The 26,533-nt window shown below is 55.9% G+C and overlaps 1 protein-coding gene across 1 annotated transcript in view; it reads left to right on the top strand.

Moving 5' to 3' along the window:
* The first annotated feature begins 2,479 nt into the window (after positions 1-2,479).
* The window catches only part of LOC137319257 (netrin-G1-like), a 56,907-nt gene continuing 32,853 nt past the window's right edge, over positions 2,480-26,533 (top strand). The window contains exon 1 of the mRNA XM_067981546.1: positions 2,480-2,725. Coding sequence (XP_067837647.1) covers positions 2,483-2,725 — 243 coding nt within the window. The 5' untranslated portion in view covers positions 2,480-2,482. The remainder of the gene's footprint in view (positions 2,726-26,533) is intronic.

The raw sequence follows: 26,533 nt of genomic DNA, 5'->3' as shown, positions 1-26,533 counted from the left end.
CAATCAGATCATGGCTGATCTTCGACCTCAACTCCACTTTCCCGCCCAATCCCCATATCCCTTGATTCCCTCAGTGTCCAAAAATCGATCGATCTCAGTCTTGAATATTCTCAACGACTGAGCATCCACAGCCCTCTGGGGTGGAGAATTCTAAAGATTCACAAACCCTACGAGCAGGTGGTGTGACGTAGGAGCCAGAAGATGAGTGTGGATTGTGAGGATCGAGCTGAAGGGGAACAGCATTCCGGGGGAGGAAGGGTGACGTTCGGAGACTATTTCTGCTCACAGTGGAGCAGCTTATAAAAGGCCGTAGTATTTATTATAGAAAATGGGTTATAAATATCCCAGTTACAAGTCTGTATATCAGTCAGAGTCCAGAGTAACACATTGTGTCGTAAAATAGTCCACGGGAGGGACATCAAACCCAGAGTTTGTGAGTTTTTATTGGGGCCACTTTTAAAAAGAGAATGAGAATAATTTCACTTTTCCCGTGTGAGGAGCTGCTGAGATTGAGGTGAGATGATGGAGGGAGGGGAATATTTTTGCTTTTGCAGCTCTGCTCACCTCTCCCGAAGGTGCTGATTCAAGTCCCACTCCAGAGACTCGAGCACTTAATCCAGGCCGACACTCCCGGTGCAGTACTGAGGGAGTGCTGCACTGTCGGAGGGTCAGTACTGAGGGAGTGCTGGACTGTCGGAGGGTCAGTACTGAGGGAGTGCTGCACTGTCGGAGGGTCAGTACTGAGGGAGTGCTGCACTGTCGGAGGGTCAGTCCTGAGGGAGTGCTGCACTGTCGGAGGGTCAGTACTGAGGGAGTGCTGCACTGTCGGAGGGTCAGTACTGAGGGAGTGCTGCACTGTCGGAGGGTCAGGACTGAGGGAGTGCTGCACTGTCGGAGGGTCAGTACTGAGGGAGTGCTGCACTGTCGGAGGGTCAGTACTGAGGGAGTGCTGCACTGTCGGAGGGTCAGTACTAAGGGAGTGCTGGACTGTCGGAGGGTCAGTCCTGAGGGAGTGCTGCACTGTCGGAGGGTCAGTACTGAGGGAGTGCTGCACTGTCGGAGGGTCAGAATTGAGTGAGTACTGCACTGTCAGAGGGTCAATACTGAGGGAGTGCTGCACTGTTGGAGGTGCCATTTTTCGGATGAGATGTTAAACCGAGACCCCGTCTGCTCTCTCAGGTTGATATCGATGATTCCATGGCACTATTTCAAAGCAGACCAGGGGAGTTCTCCCTGGTGTCTTGGCCAATATTTATCCCTCAACCAACATTGTGAAAAAACAGATTATCGGGTCATTTATCTCATTGCTGTTTGTGGGATCTTGCTGTGCACAAATCGGCTGCCGCGTTTCCTTCATTACAACAGTGACTACATTTCAATAAAGTATTTCATTGGCTGTAAACGCTTTGGGACGTCCTGAGGATGTGAAAGGCCCAAAGCTGCTCAAACAAAGTCCTCCACAGAGAGAGCCAATAGAAAGTGTTTGAGTGGGAACCTCGATTCCTTGTCATTGAATTGAAGGGCTGGAGACTCTCACATTTTAAAATTAAACAAAGCTGTTTCACTTTAATCCTCACTCCAGCCAATAGGTGACCCGGCTCCGTCACACTCACTGGTTCTCAGTGTCTGCAGTTATTGGTTTATATTAAAACTAATAAAAGGCGGTAACGATTGATTCTGGGCAGTGTGGTCCTGATGATCAGGGATCCAGAGTCTAGATCTGGTGTTGTCTGAAAGGATCTTTTGATTGTCTGTAATTTCTGAATGTTGCAGTAAATCAGTGCGTTTATAATCAGATAATGAATAATATCCTTAATCCCTCAAACTCCAGTGTGTTCTATTTAATCAGTGAGCTTTTCAATAGTGGCCGAGATTTAACGGGAAAATCCCATCGCAAGATTTATTTTTATCTCGATCAGAATCCTGGGAGTTGAGTTGAAATCTTCATCTCATCGAAATCGAGATTAAAATCTCAAATCCAGGCACTCGGATTGGATTAGTCAGAGTGCGGGGATTGGCTGTTAATGGGCAGTGTGAGTCTGAGGATTGGGCTCGAAGGTCAGGAGCAGAACCTGGTCCAAAATCCATTGATTTTATTTCTCTCCCAACAGGGAGCTGATGTCAGAAGGAGGAGATGATCAATGGGAGAGAGAGTCTTGTCAGGACACAGTCATCTCATTGGGTCCCAGTACTGACTGATCAGTGAATAAGGACAACTGTCTGACACAGAGAACAGCTGGGGGGAAAACAGCTGGAATCCTAACACCTGAAATATCTGGAAACACAACTGTGGAAAAACAGCTGGAATCCCAACACCTAGAATATCTGCAAACACCGCTGGGGAAAAACATCTGGAATCAGTGTCCAGTCAAAGTCGGATCATCACAGAACGTTCACACCAGACCTCGGAGCGGATACCCCCTGAATCACCCCCAGACAGACCGAGATCACCCCCTCTCTGGGCGGGGGTCCAGTCGGAACGATGCGTCTGTCCGGTTTGTTGCCCCTTCAGGCCCTTTGGACAGCCCTGTCTGTCTCCACACAGCACTTCCCGTCCTGGGGTCACTACGACCTGTGTAAGACTCAGATTCACTGGGACCAGGGGAGGAGTTGGGATTACATGGCCTGCCAGCCCGAGGCGGAGCTGGTCAGCAGGTTCCTGAGGGTGAGGTTGGATCCCCCCAACAGTACGTGTGGAGAGACCCCGGAGATGTACTGCACGCTGGTGAGTAGAAGCCTTTCACACCCAGTCTCTGTTGTGTGTCACGCTGGGAATGGACGGTCACTGAATGGCCTTTATCAAAGTGAGTCATTACATAGAATTACAGAGAATGTACAGCACAGAAACAGGCCATTCGGCCCAACTGGTCTATACTGGTGTTTATGCTCCACACGAGCCTCCTCCCTCCCTCCTTCATCTCACCCTATCAGCATATCCTTCTATTCCTTTCTCCCTCCTGTGTTTATCGAGCTTCCCCTTAAATCCATCTACACTATTCACCTCAACCTCTCCTTGTGGGAGTGAGTTCCACATTCTCACCACTCTCTGGGTGAAGAAGTTTCTCCTGAATTCCCTATTGGATTTATTAGTGACGATCTTATATTTATGGCCCCGAGCAGGTGAATATGTCCAATTGTGTCTCTGAACACTGTCCAATATCTCCAGTGGGGGAATATGTCCAATTATATTTCTGGACACCACTGATTTATTATAATGTTCTGTCTCTCTGGGGCTGCTGGGAGACTTGTCATTTTCTGAAGATCCAATTTAGCCCAAAAGGCAACAGACTCGATCCCGATTGGCTTTGCTGTAATCTCCCCGAGTCTGACAATCTGATCTGATTGGGTTTCCGTACGATATAAACTGTCCTGTAATGAAGTCAGTGAGATGTAAATTCAGGACTGTTTCTAAATATTAATTATCCTCTCGTTGAGTTAATCATCTCCTCAGGACAACTGGTTCCTTCATCATTGTTAGAGGGAAACTCCTGAATTAATAATCCGTCATATGTTTCACCAATAATTAAAACTGTGTAATTTATTGCAGAACATGTCGTTTATCAGAGGGAATTATTCTCCAGGTCAATTAGTAATCTGTTACAACAATAATACGACTCTTTGAGGTAAATCTTACACCAGTCCCATATTCCACTGTAGGAGCTGTGTGTGAAACACTGTCCGGGCCCAGTGAGACCGGACCGGGTGTCACTGTGTGTGAAACACTGCCCGGACCCAGTGAGACCGGACCGGGTGTCACTGTGTGTGAAACACTGCCCGGGCCCAGTGAGACCGGACCGGGTGTCACTGTGTGTGAAACACTGTCCGGGCCCAGTGAGAGCGGACCGGGTGTCACTGTGTGTGAAACACTGTCCGGACCCAGTGAGACCGGACCGGGTGTCACTGTGTGTGAAACACTGTCCGGGCCCAGTGAGACCGGACTGGGTGTCACTGTGTGTGAAACACTGTCCGGACCCAGTGAGACCGGACCGGGTGTCACTGTGTGTGAAACACTGTCCGGGCCCAGTGAGACCGGACCGGGTGTCACTGTGTGTGAAACACTGTCCGGACCCAGTGAGAGCGGACCGGGTGTCACTGTGTGTGAAACACTGTCCGGGCCCAGTGAGACCGGACTGGGTGTCACTGTGTGTGAAACACTGTCCGGACCCAGTGAGACCGGACCGGGTGTCACTGTGTGTGAAACACTGCCCGGGCCCAGTGAGACCGGACCGGGTGTCACTGTGTGAAACACTGCCCGGACCCAGTGAGACCGGACCGGGTGTCACTGTGTGTGAAACACTGCCCGGACCCAGTGAGACCGGACCGGGTGTCACTGTGTGTGAAACACTGTCCGGGCCCAGTGAGACCGGACCGGGTGTCACTGTGTGTGAAACACTGTCCGGACCCAGTGAGACCGGACCGGGTGTCACTGTGTGTGAAACACTGCCCGGACCCAGTGAGAGCGGACCGGGTGTCACTGTGTGTGAAACACTGTCCGGACCCAGTGAGACCGGACCGGGTGTCACTGTGTGTGAAACACTGTCCGGACCCAGTGAGAGCGGACCGGGTGTCACTGTGTGTGAAACACTGCCCGGGCCCAGTGAGACCGGACCGGGTGTCACTGTGTGTGAAACACTGCCCGGACCCAGTGAGACCGGACCGGGTGTCACTGTGTGTGAAACACTGCCCGGGCCCAGTGAGACCGGACCGGGTGTCACTGTGTGTGAAACACTGCCCGGACCCAGTGAGACCGGACCGGGTGTCACTGTGTGTGAAACACTGTCCGGACCCAGTGAGACCGGACCGGGTGTCACTGTGTGTGAAACACTGCCCGGACCCAGTGAGACCGGGCCGGGTGTCACTGTGTGTGAAACACTGTCCGGGCCCAGTGAGACCGGACCGGGTGTCACTGTGTGAGAAACACTGCCCGGACCCAGTGAGACCGGACCGGGTGTCACTGTGTGTGAAACACTGCCCGGACCCAGTGAGACCGGACCGGGTGTCACTGTGTGTGAAACACTGCCCGGACCCAGTGAGACCGGACCGGGTGTCACTGTGTGTGAAACACTGCCCGGGCCCAGTGAGACCGGACCGGGTGTCACTGTGTGTGAAACACTGTCCGGACCCAGTGAGACCGGACCGGGTGTCACTGTGTGTGAAACACTGTCCGGACCCAGTGAGACCGGACCGGGTGTCACTGTGTGTGAAACACTGTCCGGACCCAGTGAGACCGGACCGGGTGTCACTGTGTGTGAAACACTGTCCGGGCCCAGTGAGACCGGACCGGGTGTCACTGTGTGTGAAACACTGTCCGGACCCAGTGAGACCGGACCGGGTGTCACTGTGTGTGAAACACTGCCCGGGCCCAGTGAGACCGGACCGGGTGTCACTGTGTGTGAAACACTGCCCGGACCCAGTGAGACCGGACCGGGTGTCACTGTGTGTGAAACACTGTCCGGACCCAGTGAGACCGGACCGGGTGTCACTGTGTGTGAAACACTGCCCGGGCCCAGTGAGACCGGACCGGGTGTCACTGTGTGTGAAACACTGCCCGGACCCAGTGAGACCGGACCGGGTGTCACTGTGTGTGAAACACTGCCCGGACCCAGTGAGACCGGACCGGGTGTCACTGTGTGTGAAACACTGTCCGGACCCAGTGAGACCGGACCGGGTGTCACTGTGTGTGAAACACTGTCCGGACCCAGTGAGACCGGACCGCGTGTCACTGTGTGTGAAACACTGCCCGGACCCAGTGAGACCGGACCGGGTGTCACTGTGTGTGAAACACTGCCCGGGCCCAGTGAGACCGGACCGGGTGTCACTGTGTGTGAAACACTGCCCGGACCCAGTGAGACCGGACCGGGTGTCACTGTGTGTGAAACACTGCCCGGACCCAGTGAGACCGGACCGGGTGTCACTGTGTGTGAAACACTGCCCGGACCCAGTGAGACCGGACCGGGTGTCACTGTGTGTGAAACACTGTCCGGGCCCAGTGAGACCGGACCGGGTGTCACTGTGTGTGAAACACTGCCCGGACCCAGTGAGACCGGACCGGGTGTCACTGTGTGTGAAACACTGCCCGGGCCCAGTGAGACCGGACCTGGTGTCACTGTGTGTGAAACAGTGCCCGGACCCAGTGAGACCGGACCGGGTGTCACTGTGTGTGAAACACTGTCCGGGCCCAGTGAGACCGGACCGGGTGTCACTGTGTGTGAAACACTGTCCGGGCCCAGTGAGACCGGACCGGGTGTCACTGTGTGTGAAACACTGCCCGGACCCAGTGAGACCGGACCGGGTGTCACTGTGTGTGAAACACTGCCCGGACCCAGTGAGACCGGACCGGGTGTCACTGTGTGTGAAACACTGTCCGGACCCAGTGAGACCGGACCGGGTGTCACTGTGTGTGAAACACTGCCCGGACCCAGTGAGACCGGACCGGGTGTCACTGTGTGTGAAACACTGCCCGGGCCCTGTGAGACCGGACCGGGTGTCACTGTGTGTGAAACACTGTCCGGACCCAGTGAGACCGGACCGGGTGTCACTGTGTGTGAAACACTGTCCGGGCCCAGTGAGACCGGACCGGGTGCCACTGTGTGTGAAACACTGCCCGGACCCAGTGAGACCGGACCGGGTGTCACTGTGTGTGATTCACTGCCCGGACCCAGTGAGACCGGACCGGGTGTCACTGTGTGTGAAACAGTGCCCGGACCCAGTGAGACCGGACCGGGTGTCACTGTGTGTGAAACACTGTCCGGACCCAGTGAGACCGGACCGGGTGTCACTGTGTGTGAAACACTGTCCGGGCCCAGTGAGACCGGACTGGGTGTCACTGTGTGTGAAACACTGTCCGGACCCAGTGAGACCGGACCGGGTGTCACTGTGTGTGAAACACTGCCCGGACCCAGTGAGACCGGACCGGGTGTCACTGTGTGTGAAACACTGTCCGGGCCCAGTGAGACCGGACCGGGTGTCACTGTGTGTGAAACACTGCCCGGACCCAGTGAGACCGGACCGGGTGTCACTGTGTGTGAAACACTGTCCGGACCCAGTGAGACCGGACCGGGTGTCACTGTGTGTGAAACACTGCCCGGACCCAGTGAGACCGGACCGGGTGTCACTGTGTGTGAAACACTGCCCGGACCCAGTGAGACCGGACCGGGTGTCACTGTGTGTGAAACACTGCCCGGACCCAGTGAGACCGGACCGGGTGTCACTGTGTGTGAAACACTGTCCGGACCCAGTGAGACCGGACCGGGTGTCACTGTGTGTGAAACACTGTCCGGGCCCAGTGAGACCGGACCGGGTGTCACTGTGTGTGAAACACTGCCCGGGCCCAGTGAGACCGGACCGGGTGTCACTGTGTGTGAAACACTGTCCGGGCCCAGTGAGACCGGACCGGGTGTCACTGTGTGTGAAACACTGCCCGGACCCAGTGAGACCGGACCGGGTGTCACTGTGTGTGAAACACTGCCCGGGCCCAGTGAGACCGGACCGGGTGTCACTGTGTGTGAAACACTGCCCGGGCCCAGTGAGACCGGACCGGGTGTCACTGTGTGTGAAACACTGCCCGGACCCAGTGAGACCGGACCGGGTGTCACTGTGTGTGAAACACTGTCCGGACCCAGTGAGACCGGACCGCGTGTCACTGTGTGTGAAACACTGTCCGGACCCAGTGAGACCGGACCGCGTGTCACTGTGTGTGAAACACTGTCCGGGCCCAGTGAGACCGGACCGGGTGTCACTGTGTGTGAAACACTGTCCGGGCCCAGTGAGACCGGACCGGGTGTCACTGTGTGTGAAACACTGTCCGGGCCCAGTGAGACCGGACCGGGTGTCACTGTGTGTGAAACACTGCCCGGGCCCAGTGAGACCGGACCGGGTGTCACTGTGTGTGAAACACTGCCCGGGCCCAGTGAGACCGGACCGGGTGTCACTGTGTGTGAAACACTGCCCGGACCCAGTGAGACCGGACCGGGTGTCACTGTGTGTGAAACACTGTCCGGACCCAGTGAGACCGGACCGGGTGTCACTGTGTGTGAAACACTGCCCGGACCCAGTGAGACCGGACCGGGTGTCACTGTGTGTGAAACACTGCCCGGACCCAGTGAGACCGGACCGGGTGTCACTGTGTGTGAAACACTGCCCGGGCCCAGTGAGACCGGACCGGGTGTCACTGTGTGTGAAACACTGTCCGGGCCCAGTGAGACCGGACCGGGTGTCACTGTGTGTGAAACACTGCCCGGACCCAGTGAGACCGGACCGGGTGTCACTGTGTGTGAAACACTGCCCGGACCCAGTGAGACCGGACCGGGTGTCACTGTGTGTGAAACACTGTCCGGACCCAGTGAGACCGGACCGCGTGTCACTGTGTGTGAAACACTGTCTGGACCCAGTGAGACCGGACCGCGTGTCACTGTGTGTGAAACACTGTCCGGGCCCAGTGAGACCGGACCGGGTGTCACTGTGTGTGAAACACTGCCCGGGCCCAGTGAGACCGGACCGGGTGTCACTGTGTGTGAAACACTGCCCGGACCCAGTGAGACCGGACCGCGTGTCACTGTGTGTGAAACACTGTCCGGACCCAGTGAGACCGGACCGGGTGTCACTGTGTGTGAAACACTGCCCGGGCCCAGTGAGACCGGACCGGGTGTCACTGTGTGTGAAACACTGTCCGGGCCCAGTGAGACCGGACCGGGTGTCACTGTGTGTGAAACACTGTCCGGACCCAGTGAGACCGGACCGGGTGTCACTGTGTGTGAAACACTGTCCGGACCCAGTGAGACCGGACCGGGTGTCACTGTGTGTGAAACACTGTCCGGGCCCAGTGAGACCGGACCGGGTGTCACTGTGTGTGAAACACTGTCCGGGCCCAGTGAGACCGGACCGGGTGTCACTGTGTGTGAAACACTGCCCGGACCCAGTGAGACCGGACCGGGTGTCACTGTGTGTGAAACACTGTCCGGGCCCAGTGAGACCGGACCGGGTGTCACTGTGTGTGAAACACTGTCCGGACCCAGTGAGACCGGACCGGGTGTCACTGTGTGTGAAACACTGTCCGGGCCCAGTGAGACCGGACCGGGTGTCACTGTGTGTGAAACACTGCCCGGGCCCAGTGAGACCGGACCGGGTGTCACTGTGTGTGAAACACTGTCCGGACCCAGTGAGACCGGACCGGGTGTCACTGTGTGTGAAACACTGTCCGGGCCCAGTGAGACCGGACCGGGTGTCACTGTGTGTGAAACACTGTCCGGACCCAGTGAGACCGGACCGGGTGTCACTGTGTGTGAAACACTGTCCGGACCCAGTGAGACCGGACCGGGTGTCACTGTGTGTGAAACACTGTCCGGGCCCAGTGAGACCGGACCGGGTGTCACTGTGTGTGAAACACTGCCCGGGCCCAGTGAGACCGGACCGGGTGTCACTGTGTGTGAAACACTGTCCGGACCCAGTGAGACCGGACCGGGTGTCACTGTGTGTGAAACACTGTCCGGGCCCAGTGAGACCGGACCGGGTGTCACTGTGTGTGAAACACTGTCCGGACCCAGTGAGACCGGACCGGGTGTCACTGTGTGTGAAACACTGTCCGGACCCAGTGAGACCGGACCGGGTGTCACTGTGTGTGAAACACTGTCCGGGCCCAGTGAGACCGGACCGGGTGTCACTGTGTGTGAAACACTGTCCGGGCCCAGTGAGACCGGACCGGGTGTCACTGTGTGTGAAACACTGCCCGGGCCCAGTGAGACCGGACCGGGTGTCACTGTGTGTGAAACACTGTCCGGGCCCAGTGAGACCGGACCGGGTGTCACTGTGTGTGAAACACTGTCCGGACCCAGTGAGACCGGACCGGGTGTCACTGTGTGTGAAACACTGTCCGGGCCCAGTGAGACCGGACCGGGTGTCACTGTGTGTGAAACACTGCCCGGGCCCATTGAGACCGGACCGGGTGTCACTGTGTTTGAAACACTGTCCGGACCCAGTGAGACCGGACCGGGTGTCACTGTGTGTGAAACACTGTCCGGACCCAGTGAGACCGGACCGGGTGTCACTGTGTGTGAAACACTGCCCGGGCCCAGTGAGACCGGACCGGGTGTCACTGTGTGTGAAACACTGCCCGGACCCAGTGAGACCGGACCGGGTGTCACTGTGTGTGAAACACTGCCCGGGCCCAGTGAGACCGGACCGGGTGTCACTGTGTGTGAAACACTGCCCGGGCCCAGTGAGACCGGACCGGGTGTCACTGTGTGTGAAACACTGTCCGGGCCCAGTGAGACCGGACCGGGTGTCACTGTGTGTGAAACACTGTCCGGACCCAGTGAGACCGGACCGGGTGTCACTGTGTGTGAAACACTGCCCGGACCCAGTGAGACCGGACCGGGTGTCACTGTGTGTGAAACACTGCCCGGACCCAGTGAGACCGGACCGGGTGTCACTGTGTGTGAAACACTGCCCGGGCCCAGTGAGACCGGACCGCGTGTCACTGTGTGTGAAACACTGTCCGGGCCCAGTGAGACCGGACCGGGTGTCACTGTGTGTGAAACACTGCCCGGACCCAGTGAGACCGGACCGGGTGTCACTGTGTGTGAAACACTGCCCGGACCCAGTGAGACCGGACCGGGTGTCACTGTGTGTGAAACACTGTCCGGACCCAGTGAGACCGGACCGCGTGTCACTGTGTGTGAAACACTGTCTGGACCCAGTGAGACCGGACCGCGTGTCACTGTGTGTGAAACACTGTCCGGGCCCAGTGAGACCGGACCGGGTGTCACTGTGTGTGAAACACTGCCCGGGCCCAGTGAGACCGGACCGGGTGTCACTGTGTGTGAAACACTGCCCGGACCCAGTGAGACCGGACCGCGTGTCACTGTGTGTGAAACACTGTCCGGACCCAGTGAGACCGGACCGGGTGTCACTGTGTGTGAAACACTGCCCGGGCCCAGTGAGACCGGACCGGGTGTCACTGTGTGTGAAACACTGTCCGGGCCCAGTGAGACCGGACCGGGTGTCACTGTGTGTGAAACACTGTCCGGACCCAGTGAGACCGGACCGGGTGTCACTGTGTGTGAAACACTGTCCGGACCCAGTGAGACCGGACCGGGTGTCACTGTGTGTGAAACACTGTCCGGGCCCAGTGAGACCGGACCGGGTGTCACTGTGTGTGAAACACTGTCCGGGCCCAGTGAGACCGGACCGGGTGTCACTGTGTGTGAAACACTGCCCGGACCCAGTGAGACCGGACCGGGTGTCACTGTGTGTGAAACACTGCCCGGGCCCAGTGAGACCGGACCGGGTGTCACTGTGTGTGAAACACTGTCCGGACCCAGTGAGACCGGACCGGGTGTCACTGTGTGTGAAACACTGTCCGGGCCCAGTGAGACCGGACCGGGTGTCACTGTGTGTGAAACACTGCCCGGGCCCAGTGAGACCGGACCGGGTGTCACTGTGTGTGAAACACTGTCCGGACCCAGTGAGACCGGACCGGGTGTCACTGTGTGTGAAACACTGTCCGGGCCCAGTGAGACCGGACCGGGTGTCACTGTGTGTGAAACACTGTCCGGACCCAGTGAGACCGGACCGGGTGTCACTGTGTGTGAAACACTGCCCGGACCCAGTGAGACCGGACCGGGTGTCACTGTGTGTGAAACACTGTCCGGACCCAGTGAGACCGGACCGGGTGTCACTGTGTGTGAAACACTGCCCGGGCCCAGTGAGACCGGACCGGGTGTCACTGTGTGTGAAACACTGCCCGGGCCCAGTGAGACCGGACCGGGTGTCACTGTGTGTGAAACACTGTCCGGGCCCAGTGAGACCGGACCGGGTGTCACTGTGTGTGAAACACTGTCCGGACCCAGTGAGACCGGACCGGGTGTCACTGTGTGTGAAACACTGTCCGGACCCAGTGAGACCGGACCGGGTGTCACTGTGTGTGAAACACTGTCCGGGCCCAGTGAGACCGGACCGGGTGTCACTGTGTGTGAAACACTGTCCGGGCCCAGTGAGACCGGACCGGGTGTCACTGTGTGTGAAACACTGTCCGGGCCCAGTGAGACCGGACCGGGTGTCACTGTGTGTGAAACACTGTCCGGGCCCAGTGAGACCGGACCGGGTGTCACTGTGTGTGAAACACTGCCCGGGCCCAGTGAGACCGGACCGGGTGTCACTGTGTGTGAAACACTGCCCGGGCCCAGTGAGACCGGACCGGGTGTCACTGTGTGTGAAACACTGCCCGGACCCAGTGAGACCGGACCGGGTGTCACTGTGTGTGAAACACTGTCCGGACCCAGTGAGACCGGACCGGGTGTCACTGTGTGTGAAACACTGCCCGGACCCAGTGAGACCGGACCGGGTGTCACTGTGTGTGAAACACTGCCCGGACCCAGTGAGACCGGACCGGGTGTCACTGTGTGTGAAACACTGCCCGGGCCCAGTGAGACCGGACCGGGTGTCACTGTGTGTGAAACACTGTCCGGGCCCAGTGAGACCGGACCGGGTGTCACTGTGTGTGAAACACTGCCCGGACCCAGTGAGACCGGACCGGGTGTCACTGTGTGTGAAACACTGCCCGGACCCAGTGAGACCGGACCGGGTGTCACTGTGTGTGAAACACTGTCCGGACCCAGTGAGACCGGACCGCGTGTCACTGTGTGTGAAACACTGTCCGGACCCAGTGAGACCGGACCGCGTGTCACTGTGTGTGAAACACTGTCCGGGCCCAGTGAGACCGGACCGGGTGTCACTGTGTGTGAAACACTGTCCGGGCCCAGTGAGACCGGACCGGGTGTCACTGTGTGTGAAACACTGCCCGGACCCAGTGAGACCGGACCGCGTGTCACTGTGTGTGAAACACTGTCCGGGCCCAGTGAGACCGGACCGGGTGTCACTGTGTGTGAAACACTGCCCGGGCCCAGTGAGACCGGACCGGGTGTCACTGTGTGTGAAACACTGTCCGGGCCCAGTGAGACCGGACCGGGTGTCACTGTGTGTGAAACACTGTCCGGGCCCAGTGAGACCGGACCGGGTGTCACTGTGTGTGAAACACTGTCCGGACCCAGTGAGACCGGACCGGGTGTCACTGTGTGTGAAACACTGTCCGGGCCCAGTGAGACCGGACCGGGTGTCACTGTGTGTGAAACACTGCCCGGACCCAGTGAGACCGGACCGGGTGTCACTGTGTGTGAAACACTGTCCGGGCCCAGTGAGACCGGACCGGGTGTCACTGTGTGTGAAACACTGTCCGGACCCAGTGAGACCGGACCGGGTGTCACTGTGTGTGAAACACTGTCCGGGCCCAGTGAGACCGGACCGGGTGTCACTGTGTGTGAAACACTGCCCGGGCCCAGTGAGACCGGACCGGGTGTCACTGTGTGTGAAACACTGTCCGGACCCAGTGAGACCGGACCGGGTGTCACTGTGTGTGAAACACTGTCCGGGCCCAGTGAGACCGGACCGGGTGTCACTGTGTGTGAAACACTGTCCGGAACCAGTGAGACCGGACCGGGTGTCACTGTGTGTGAAACACTGTCCGGACCCAGTGAGACCGGACCGGGTGTCACTGTGTGTGAAACACTGTCCGGGCCCAGTGAGACCGGACCGGGTGTCACTGTGTGTGAAACACTGCCCGGGCCCAGTGAGACCGGACCGGGTGTCACTGTGTGTGAAACACTGTCCGGACCCAGTGAGACCGGACCGGGTGTCACTGTGTGTGAAACACTGTCCGGACCCAGTGAGACCGGACCGGGTGTCACTGTGTGTGAAACACTGCCCGGACCCAGTGAGACCGGACCGGGTGTCACTGTGTGTGAAACACTGCCCGGGCCCAGTGAGACCGGACCGGGTGTCACTGTGTGTGAAACACTGCCCGGACCCAGTGAGACCGGACCGGGTGTCACTGTGTGTGAAACACTGCCCGGACCCAGTGAGACCGGACCGGGTGTCACTGTGTGTGAAACACTGTCCGGGCCCAGTGAGACCGGACCGGGTGTCACTGTGTGTGAAACACTGTCCGGACCCAGTGAGACCGGACCGGGTGTCACTGTGTGTGAAACACTGTCCGGACCCAGTGAGACCGGACCGGGTGTCACTGTGTGTGAAACACTGTCCGGGCCCAGTGAGACCGGACCGGGTGTCACTGTGTGTGAAACACTGTCCGGGCCCAGTGAGACCGGACCGGGTGTCACTGTGTGTGAAACACTGCCCGGGCCCAGTGAGACCGGACCGGGTGTCACTGTGTGTGAAACACTGTCCGGGCCCAGTGAGACCGGACCGGGTGTCACTGTGTGTGAAACACTGTCCGGACCCAGTGAGACCGGACCGGGTGTCACTGTGTGTGAAACACTGTCCGGGCCCAGTGAGACCGGACCGGGTGTCACTGTGTGTGAAACACTGCCCGGACCCAGTGAGACCGGACCGGGTGTCACTGTGTGTGAAACACTGTCCGGACCCAGTGAGACCGGACCGGGTGTCACTGTGTGTGAAACACTGTCCGGACCCAGTGAGACCGGACCGGGTGTCACTGTGTGTGAAACACTGCCCGGGCCCAGTGAGACCGGACCGGGTGTCACTGTGTGTGAAACACTGCCCGGACCCAGTGAGACCGGACCGGGTGTCACTGTGTGTGAAACACTGCCCGGGCCCAGTGAGACCGGACCGGGTGTCACTGTGTGTGAAACACTGCCCGGGCCCAGTGAGACCGGACCGGGTGTCACTGTGTGTGAAACACTGTCCGGGCCCAGTGAGACCGGACCGGGTGTCACTGTGTGTGAAACACTGCCCGGACCCAGTGAGACCGGACCGGGTGTCACTGTGTGTGAAACACTGTCCGGACCCAGTGAGACCGGACCGGGTGTCACTGTGTGTGAAACACTGTCCGGACCCAGTGAGACCGGACCGGGTGTCACTGTGTGTGAATCACTGTCCGGACCCAGTGAGACCGGACCGGGTGTCACTGTATGTGAAACACTGTCCGGACCCAGTGAGACCGGACCGGGTGTCACTGTGTGTGAAACACTGTCCGGACCCAGTGAGACCGGACCGGGTGTCACTGTGTGTGAAACACTGCCCGGACCCAGTGAGACCGGACCGGGTGTCACTGTGTGTGAATCACTGTCCGGACCCAGTGAGACCGGACCGGGTGTCACTGTGTGTGAAACACTGTCCGGACCCAGTGAGACCGGACCGGGTGTCACTGTGTGTGAAACACTGTCCGGACCCAGTGAGACCGGACCGGGTGTCACTGTGTGAGATTCACACACCTCAGGATGTCCCAAAGTGTCAGCTGTGGCTCAGTGGGGAGCACGTACTGAGGGAGTGCTGCACTGTCGGAGGGTCAGTACTGAGGGAGTGCTGCACTGTCGGAGGGTCAGTACTGAGGGAGTGCTGCACTGTCGGAGGGTCAGTACTGAGGGAGTGCTGCACTGTCGGAGGGTCAGTACTGAGGGAGTGCTGCACCGTCAGAGGGTCAGTACTGAGGGAGCGCTGCACTGTCGGAGGGTCAGTACTGAGGGAGCGCTGCACTGTCGGAGGGTCAGTACTGAGGGAGTGCTGCACTGTCGGAGGGTCAGTACTGAGGGAGTGCTGCACTGTCGGAAGGTCAGTACTGAGGGAGTGCTGCACTGTCGGAGGTGCCGTCTTTTGGATGAGATGTTAAACCGAGGTCCCATCTGCCCTCTCGGGTGGACGTGAACGATCCCAGGGTTACTATTTCGAGGAGGAGTGGGGGAGTTCTCCCCGGTGTCCTGGCCAAAATTTATCCCTCAACCAACATCAAAAACAGATGATCTGGTCATTTATCTCATTACAACAGTGACAACACTTCAAAAAAAGTCCTTCATTGGCTGTGAAGAAAGAAAGAAAGAACTTGCATTTCTATAGCGCCTTTCACATCCTCAGGACGTCCCAAATCGCTTTACAGCCAATGAGGTCCTTTTTGAAGTGCAGTCACTGTTGTAATGTAGGAAACGGGGCAGCCAATTTGTGCACAGCAAGATCCCACAAACAGCAATGTGATAAATGACCCGATAATCTGTTTTAATGATGTTGGTTGAGGATAAATATTAACTTCCTGCCGCCATATTGGGACCTTAGTTGGCCGGTTTACGCCTGAGAAACGGAGCCTTGTTGTTCGGCCGGTATCTCGTAGTTTGTATATTTTTTATTCTGTAACTGTGTTTTTTACTCGTGTCCTCGCTCCTTCTCTCCCAATCTGTTCCCTCTCCTGAACTTCTGTTCTCTGATTCTGTTCTCTGATTCAGTATTCAATGTGAGTGGGTGAGTGAGACGGAAAGACTGCAGGGTGAGAATGGATTCAGACTCTGGCTGTAGTGTTGGTGCAAAGACAGCAATTCCTGCACAGATGCTGCAGATTTTAAAATTCTCATCCTCGTGTTCAAATCCCTCCATGGCCTCTCCCCTCCCTATCTCTGTAACCTCGTCAACCCTACAACCCTCCGAGATCTCTGTAACCTCGTCAACCCTACAACCCTCCGAGATCTCTGTAACCTCGTCAACCCTACAACCCTCCGAGATCTCTGTAACCTCGTCAACCCTACAACCCTCCGAGATCTCTGTAACCTCGTCAACCCAACAACCCTCCGAGATCTCTGTAACCTCCCCCAACCCTACAACCCACCGAGATCTCTGTAACCTCCTCCAACCCTACAACCCTCCGAGATCTCTGTAACCTCGTCAACCCTACAACCCTCCGAGATCTCTGTAACCTCGTCAACCCTACAACCCTCCGAGATCTCTGTAACCTCCCCAACCCTACAACCCTCCGAGATCTCTGTAACCTCCCCCAACCCTACAACCCTCCGAGATCTCTGTAACCTCCCCCAACCCTACAACCCTCCGAGATCTCTGTAACCTCGTCAACCCTACAACCCTCCGAGATCTCTGTAACCTCCCCCAACCCTACAACCCTCCGAGATCTCTGTAACCCCCCCCAACCCGACAACCCTCCGAGATCTCTGTAACCTCGTCAACCCTACAACCCTCCGAGATCTCTGTAACCTCATCAACCCTACAACCCTCCGAGATCTCTGTAACCTCCCCCAACCCTACAACCCTCCGAGATCTCTGTAACCTCCTCCAACCCTACAACCCTCCGAGATCTCTGTAACCTCGTCAACCCTACAACCCTCCGAGATCTCTGTAACCTCGTCAACCCTACAACCCTCCGAGATCTCTGTAACCTCCCCAACCCTACAACCCTCCGAGATCTCTGTAACCTCCCCCAACCCGACAACCCTCCGAGATCTCTGTAACCTCCCCCAACCCTACAACTCTCCGAGATCTCTGTAACCTCGTCAACCCTACAACCCTCCGAGATCTCTGTAACCTCCCCCAACCCGACAACCCTCCGAGATCTCTGTAACCTCCCCCAACCCTACAACCCTCCGAGATCTCTGTAACCTCCCCCAACCCGACAACCCTCCGAGATCTCTGTAACCTCCCCCAACCCTACAACCCTCCGAGATCTCTGTAACCTCATCAACCCTACAACCCTCCGAGATCTCTGTAACCTCCCCCAACCCTACAACCCTCCGAGATCTCTGTAACCTCGTCAACCCTACAACCCTCCGAGATCTCTGTAACCTCCCCCAACCCGACAACCCTCCGAGATCTCTGTAACCTCCCCCAACCCTACAACCCTCCGAGATCTCTGCAACCTCGTCAACCCTACAACCCTCCGAGATCTCTGTAACCTCCCCCAACCCGACAACCCTCCGAGATCTCTGTAACCTCGTCAACCCTACAACCCTCCGAGATCTCTGTAACCTCCCCCAACCCTACAACCCTCCGAGATCTCTGTAACCTCGTCAACCCTACAACCCTCCGAGATCTCTGTAACCTCCCCCAACCCGACAACCCTCCGAGATCTCTGTAACCTCCCCCAACCCTACAACCCTCCGAGATCTCTGTCACCTCCCCCAACCCTACAACCCTCCGAGATCTCTGTAACCTCCCCCAACCCTACAACCCTCCGAGATCTCTGTAACCTCCCCCAACCCTACAACCCTCCGAGATCTCTGTAACCTCCCCCAACCCTACAACCCTCCGAGATCTCTGTAACCTCGTCAACCCTACAACCCTCCGAGATCTCTGTAACCTCCCCCAACCCGACAACCCTCCGAGATCTCTGTAACCTCCCCCAACCCTACAACCCTCCGAGATCTCTGTAACCTCCCCCCAACCCTACAACCCTCCGAGATCTCTGTAACCTGCCCCAACCCTACAACCCTCCGAGATCTCTGTAACCTCGTCAACCCTACAACCCTCCGAGATCTCTGTAACCTCGTCAACCCTACAACCCTCCGAGATCTCTGTAACCTCCCCCAACCCTACAACCCTCCGAGATCTCTGTAACCTGCCCCAACCCTACAACCCTCTGAGATCTCTGTAACCTCCCCCAACCCGACAACCCTCCGAGATCTCTGTAACCTCCCCCAACCCTACAACCCTCCGAGATCTCTGTAACCTCCCCCAACCCTACAACTCTCCGAGATCTCTGTAACCTCGTCAACCCTACAACCCTCCGAGATCTCTGTAACCTCCCCCAACCCGACAACCCTCCGAGATCTCTGTAACCTCCCCCAACCCGACAACCCTCCGAGATCTCTGTAACCTCCCCCAACCCTACAACCCTCCGAGATCTCTGTAACCTCCCCCAACCCGACAACCCTCCGAGATCTCTGTAACCTCGTCAACCCTACAACCCTCCGAGATCTCTGTAACCTCCCCCCAACCCTACAACTCTCCGAGATCTCTGTAACCTCCCCCAACCCTACAACCCTCCGAGATCTCTGTAACCCCCCCCAACCCTACAACCCTCCGAGATCTCTGTAACCTCGTCAACCCTACAACCCTCCGAGATCTCTGTAACCTCGTCAACCCTACAACCCTCCGAGATCTCTGTAACCTCCCCCAACCCTACAACCCTCCGAGATCTCTGTAACCTCGTCAACCCTACAACCCTCCGAGATCTCTGTAACCTCCCCCAACCCTACAACCCTCCGAGATCTCTGTAACCTCGTCAACCCTACAACCCTCTGAGATCTCTGTAACCTCCCCCAAACCGACAACCCTCCGAGATCTCTGTAACCTCCCCCAACTCTACAACTCTCCGAGATCTCTGTAACCTCGTCAACCCTACAACCCTCCGAGATCTCTGTAACCCCCCCCAACCCTACAACCCTCCGAGATCTCTGTAACCTCGTCAACCCTACAACCCTCCGAGATCTCTGTAACCCCGTCAACCATATAACCCTCCGAGATCTCTGTAACCTCGTCAACCCTACAACCCTCTGAGATCTCTGTAACCTCCCCCAAACCGACAACCCTCCGAGATCTCTGTAACCTCCCCCAACCCTACAACCCTCCGAGATCTCTGTAATCTCCCCCAACCCTACAACCCTCCGAGATCTCTGTAACCTCCCCCAACCCTACAACCCTCCGAGATCTCTGTAACCTCCCCCAACCCTACAACCCTCCGAGATCTCTGTAACCTCCTCCAATTCTGGCCTCTTGTCCATCCCCGAGTTTCTTCGATCCATTGGCGGCCGTGCCTTCAGCTGCCTGGGCCCTAAGCTCTGGAATTCCCTCCCTCCCCCTCTCCACCTCTCTCTCCTCCTCTAAGATGCTCCTTAAAACCTACCTCTTTGACCAAGCTTTTGGTAATCTGTCCTAATATCTCCTTCTGTGACTCGGTGTCAGTTTGTGTCTGATAATCGCTCCTGTGAAGGGCCTTGGGACGTTTTCCTACATTAAAGGCGCTATATAAATGCAGGTTGTTGTTGTTGCTGTTGTTGTTTCTGCTGCTCTGTACCTTTATCGGCCGTCTGACCCTAACCCTGTTTACACTGACGTTCTGTTTGTTGTTGGGAGTGGGGACTGCCTGCCAGGCCCTGGTGTCCTGACTTGTGAAGGCCCGAGGCCTGAGAGTCGTGACCCGAGAGTGACCTGTGCAATCGACCTTCGAACCCGGCTCCACACAGCATGGGGAAACATTTATTATTGGACGATCAGTGAGACCTCCCGGTGTCCCGGCCAACTCTCTCCCATCCAACGTCAACACAAACAGCTCATCACAACGCTGTCTGTTGGATCTTGCTGTGCACAAAATGGCTGCTGCGTTTAGCTCCATCAGACTAACCGTGTTTCACCTGTCAGCCTTGGCTCAGTGGTGAACTTTCACCTCGGAGTCAGAAGGTCATGGGGGAGTACAGGGTGAGGTCTGGGGGCTAAGTTGAGGCCCAGTGCAGATTGTCTCCTGTGAAGCAGAGATTCCAGTGATCCTGTTGTAGACACTGAGCTGAGGTTTAAACTCCGTGAGGGCCGAAAGCCCCTTTAATACGGGTTCCAGGTTTTGAAATCTCTGCATTGCTTTAAAATCTTTTCCTGTGAGCTGATGGACGTGTTTCTCTGGAGTGTCGGAGCTCAGGTTCGAGTTCAGATAATGGGCTATATTTATATAAAAGGCCGCGGTTTCACCCAGTCTGACTCACATTCTGGGCTCCACTTCCCGCAATATCACTAATTTTACCAAAGTCTCTCGACAGCAGAATGAAGGGGTTACGATCAATATTTCAGCATCTCCAGGACATGATGTTCAATGTCAGCTGACCAACTGAATCCATGGCCTTGTTACTGATTATATCACTCGCCTTCTCTCCCCGGAAAGTCTGTTAATAATTGATGTAAAGTTGCTTCTCCAGAGAACAAAACATGGTTGAGGTTTGATTGAAATACTGAGGGGACAGTGTGAGGAGACGGGAGGGGAGTATTGGTGAGTGAAGCAAACACTGTCGGGAACATCGGAACAGCAGGAGGCCATTCAGCCCCTCGAGCCTGTTCCCCATTCAATTAGATCATGGCTGATCTGTACCTCAACTCCATTTACCCGCCTTTGCTCCGTATCCCTCGATACCCTCACCCAACAAAAATCTATCGATCTCAGTCTTGAAAGCTCCAATTGACCCCCAGCATCCACAGCCTTTTGGGGGAGAGAGTTCCAGATTCCCACTCCCCTTTGTGTGAAGAAATGCTTCCTGACATCACCCCTGAACGGCCGAGCTCTAATTTTAAGATTATTCCCCCTTGTTCTGGACTCTCCCACCAGAGGAAATAGTTTCTCTCTATCTACCCGATCGAATCCTTTTATCATCTAAAACATTTTAATATTTCCAACATTACAACAGTGACGACATTTCAAAATTACTTCATTGGCTGTATATCGCTTTGGGATGTAAAGTAACATTCGTGCGAGACAAGTGCCAGGCAATGACCATCTCCAACAAGAGAGAGTCTAACCACCTCCCCTTGAAATTCAACGGCATTACCATCGCCGAATCTCCCACCATCAACATCCTGGGGGTCACCATTGACCAGAAACTTAACTGGACCAGCCATATAAATACTGAGGCTACAAGAGCAGGTCAGAGGCTGGGTATTCTGCGGCGAGTGACTCACCTCCTGACTCCCCAAAGCCTTTCCACCATCCACAAGGCACAAGTCAGGAGTGTGATGGAATACTCTCCACTTGCCTGGATGAGTGCAGCTCCAACAACACTCAGGAAGCTCGACACCATCCAGGACAAAGCAGCCCGCTTGATTGGCACCCCATCCACCACCCTAAACATTCACTCCCTTCACCACCGGCGCACTGTGGCTGCAGTGTGCACCATCCACAGGATGCACTGCAGCAACTCGCCAAGGCTTCTTCGACAGCAACTCCCAAACCCGCGACCTCTACCACCTAGAAGGACAAGAGCAGCAGGTACATGGGAACAACACCACCTGCACGTCCCCCTCCAAGTCACACACCATCCCGACTTGGAAATATATCGCCGTTCCTTCATCGTCGCTGGGTCAAAATCCTGGAACTCCCTTCCTAACAGCACTGTGGGAGAACCGTCACCACACGGACTGCAGTGGTTCAAGAAGGCGGCTCACCACCACCTTCTCAAGGGCAATTAGGGATGGGCAATAAATGCCGGCCTCGCCAGCGATGCCCACATCCCATGAACGAATAATAAAAAAAGATCAGCTTGAGTATATTATTTGGAGTCCTTCCCTGAACCATTGATATCTGACCCTCCCGGACCCCCCATCAGAGGACCCCCCGCACTGAACCCCACCAGACCCACTCCAAACCCCCCCGATCTCCTACCAGACTCCCAACACCCCCCACCAGAACCTCCCCCCAAACCCCACCAGACCCACCCCAACCTACTGTCCTCCCACCAGACTCCCAACACCCCCCACCAGAACCTCCCCCCAAACCCCACCAGACCCACCCCAACCTACTGTCCTCCCACCAGACCCCCAACACCCCCCACCCGAACCTCCCCCTGAACCCCACCAGACCCACCCCAACCTACTGTCCTCCCACCAGACCCACCCTGACCCACCCCCGACCCCCTCCCCCAGACCATTGCAGTACTTCGACCTTCCCCAGAACCCGCTGCCCCCAGTTTTGATGGAGTAAATAAGGAGAAACTGTTTCCAGTGGCAGGAGGGTCGGGAACCAGAGGACACAGATTTAAGGTAATTGGTGAAAAATCCAGAGCGGAGATGAGGAGAATTTTTTTTATGCAGCGAGTTGTTCTGATCTGGAATGCGCTGCCTGAAAGGGCGGTGGAAGCAGATTCAATAATAACTTTCAAAAGGGAATTGGATAAATACTTGAAAAGTATAAAATTTGCAGGGCTGTGGGGAAAGAGCAGGGGGAGTGGGACTAATTGGATAGCTCTTTCAAAGAGCTGGCACAGGCTCGATGGACCGAATGGCCTCCTTCTGTGCTGTAATATTCGATGATTCTATGGATTGAGGGACACACTGTGGGGCCTGTTGTTAGACTCACTCCCCCAGTTATATTGTTCACTCCCCCTGGACTGAGGGACACACTGTGGGGCCTGTTGTTAGACTCACTCCCCCAGTTATATTGTTCACTCCCCCTGGACTGAGGGACACACTGTGGGGCCTGTTGTTAGACTCACTCCCCCAGTTATATTGTTCACTCCCCCTGGACTGAGGGACACACTGTGGGGCCTGTTGTTAGACTCACTCCCCCAGTTATATTGTTCACTCCCCCTGGACTGAGGGACACACTGTGGGCCCTGTTGTTAGACTCACTCCCCCAGTTATATTTTTCCCTCCCTCTCACAACCTTCTCTAAACAGACAGCTTTTCCCAACAGAAACCGTGACTGTTGTGTCGAAGGCTCAGTCCAGGCAGGAGTTTGAAGGTCGAGTTATCTCCCTGTCACCCTGTCCCTGTCTCTCCTCCCCTTCAATACACGTCCAGCTCACTCACTCACACAGAAAGATGAGATGATGTGGAGATGCCGGTGATGGACTGGGGTTGACAATTGTAAACAATTTTACAACACCAAGTAATAGTCCAGCAATTTTATTTTAAATTCACAAGCTTTCGGAGGCTTCCTCCTTCGTCAGGTGAACGTCCATCGTCTCGGCACTATACACCAGTATCCCCCACGATGACGGCATCGCTGCGACAGCATCAATACTCAACACCAACAACAGCCAATCTCCGGACGCCATCCTACAACTCATCCGCTTCATCCTGGATCACAATGTCTTCACCTTCGATAACCAGTTCTTTACCCAAACACACGGAACAGCCATGGGGACCAAATTCGCACCCCAATACGCCAACATTTTCATGCACAAGTTCGAGCAGGACTTCTTCACTGCACAAGACCTCCAACCAACACTATACACCAGATACATCGACGGCATTTTCTTTCTATGGACCCACGGTGAGGAATCACTAAAGAGACTACACGATAACATCAACAAGTTCCATCCCACCATCAAGCTCACCATGGACTACTCCTCAGAATCAGTTTCTTTCTTGGACACACGAATCTCCATCAAAGACGGGCACCTCAGCACCTCACTCTACCGCAAGCCCACGGACAACCTCACGATGCTCCACTTTTCCAGCTTCCACCCTAACCACGTCAAAGAGGCCATCCCCTATGGACAGGCCCTGCGAATACACAGGGTCTGCTCAGACGAGGAGGAACGCGATGGACACCTACAGACGCTGAAAGACGCCCTAGTAAGAACGGGATATGACGCTCGACTCATCGATCGACAGTTCCGACGGGCCACAGCAAAAAATCGCGTAGACCTCCCCAGAAGACTAACACGGGACGCAACCAACAGAGTACCCTTCGTCGTCCAGTACTTCCCCGGAGCGGAGAAACTACGCCATGTTCTCCGCAGCCTTCAACATGTCATCAATGACGACGAACACCTCGCTATGGCCATCCCCACACCTCCACTACTCGCCTTTAAACAGCCACCCAACCTCAAACAAACCATCGTTCGCAGCAAATTACCCAGCCTTCAGGAGAACAGCGTCCACGACACCACACAACCCTGCCACGGTAACCTCTGCAAGACATGCCAGATCGACACAGATACCACCATCACACGAGAGGACACCACCCACCAGGTGCATGGTTCATACTCCTGTGACTCGGCCAACGTTGTCTACCTCATACGTTGCAGGAAAGGATGCCCCAGAGCATGGTACATTGGCGAGACCATGCAGACGCTGCGACAACGGATGAACGGACACCGCGCAACAATCGCCAAACAGGAGGGTTCTCTCCCTGTCGGGGAACACTTCAGCAGTCATGGACATTCAGCCACCGACCTTCGGGTAAACATACTCCAAGGCGGCCTTCGAGACACACGACAACGCAAAATCGTCGAGCAGAAATTAATAGCCAAGTTCCGCACCCATGAGGACGGCCTCAACCGGGATCTTGGGTTCATGTCACACTACACGTTACCCCACCAGCGAACAAATGTGATCTGTTTTTAATATAACGGGTCATTGACTGTCTTCGTTCTGTCTCTCTTTTTTTTTTGGGGGGTTGTATATTCAGTGGCCTTTTAGATGACACCTTTCTGTCTGCTCACTGTGATTGCCTTGGCAACGGGCAGTAATCACCAGGCTTTGTTATGTGATCTTAAAATGCGACGGATTCGAAATTGTCACTTCCACACCGCCTGAGGAAGGGGAAAGCCCCCGAAAGCTTGTGGGATTAAAAATAAAACCATTAATTCACAAACTGAATGTTTGAGTCAAAATGAAATGGGATGAATTAAATCCACTTTCCATTTCAGTGGATTGTGTTTAAAATGTAAATGAGATGAGCTTCCTCTTTAAACCGGGCCAGGTTTCCACTTTAAAGGAGTGATGATCCTTTGTTGCTGGGTTTATTCCCCTGTGGGTCAGCATTGAGGAGTGGGGCTGTGGACAGAAGCAGGACTGACTGTCGTTTGCTTGTTAATACACGGCCCGTTCTCTGCCCGTTCACCCTTCGACCTCCCGCTGACCTTGTGCCCAGAGTCCACCTTCAGGTCGATTTGGTTCGCGGGTCGATAAACGTGTGTGAAAAGGAGACGGGATAATGTCTGGGCTCACCCTTTCCCTCCTGCATTTTCAGGGTTTCTTTCCACTGACAACAACAACAACCTGCATTTATATAGCGCCTTTAACGTAGTAAAACGTCCCAAGGTGCTTCACAGGAGCGTAAATCAGACAAAAATTGACACTGAGCCAAAGAGGGAGATATTAGGTCAGGAGACCAAAAGCTTGGTCAAAGAGGTGGGTTTTAAGGAGGGTCTTAAAGGAGGAGAGAGAGGGGGAGAGACGGAGAGGTTTACGGAGGGAATTCCAGAGTTTAGGGCCTCGGCAGCTGAAGGCACGGCTGCCAATGGTGGGGTGAAACAATTGGGGGCTGGACAAGAGGCCAGAATTGGAGGAGTGCAGAGATCTCGGAGGGTTGTAGGACTGGAGGAGATTACAGAGATAGGGAGAGGTGTTGGGCTCGAAGAGGTTACAGAGATAATTGTAAACAATTTTACAACACCAAGTTATAGTCCAGCAATTTTATTTTAAATTCACAAGCTTTCGGAGGCTTCCCCCTTCGTCAGGTGTTGTAAAATTGTTTACAATTGTCAACCCCAGTCCATCACCGGCATCTCCACATCATGACTACCATCGACGTTACAGAGATAGGGAGGGGTGCAGGACTGGAGGAGATTACAGAAATAGGGAGGGGTGTAGTGCTGGAGGAGATTACAGAAATAGGGAGGGGTGTAGTGCTGGAGGGGGTTACAGAGATAGGCAGGGGTGTCGGGCTGGAGGGGGTTACAGAGATAGGGAGGGGTGTAGGACTGGAGGGGGTTACAGAGATAGGGAGGGGTGTAGGGCTGGAGGAGGTTACAGAGATAGGGAGGGGTGTAGGGCTGGAGGAGGTTACAGAGATAGGGAGGGGTGTAGGGCTGGAGGAGGTTACAGAGATAGGGAGGGGTGTAGGGCTGGAGGAGGTTACAGAGATAGGGAGGGGTGTAGGTCTCAAAGAGGTTACAGAGATAGGCAGGGGTGTAAGGCTGGAGGGGGTTACAGAGATAGGGAGGGGTGTAAGGCTGGAGGGGGTTACAGAGATGGGGAGGGTTGTAGGACTGGAGGGGGTTACAGAGATGGGGAGGGTTGTAGG

Source organism: Heptranchias perlo, unplaced genomic scaffold (genome assembly GCF_035084215.1).
Source record: "Heptranchias perlo isolate sHepPer1 unplaced genomic scaffold, sHepPer1.hap1 HAP1_SCAFFOLD_784, whole genome shotgun sequence".
Lineage (NCBI taxonomy): Eukaryota > Metazoa > Chordata > Chondrichthyes > Hexanchiformes > Hexanchidae > Heptranchias > Heptranchias perlo.
Note: the sequence above shows the minus strand (reverse complement) of the source record. Positions and strands in the feature narration are given on the sequence as shown.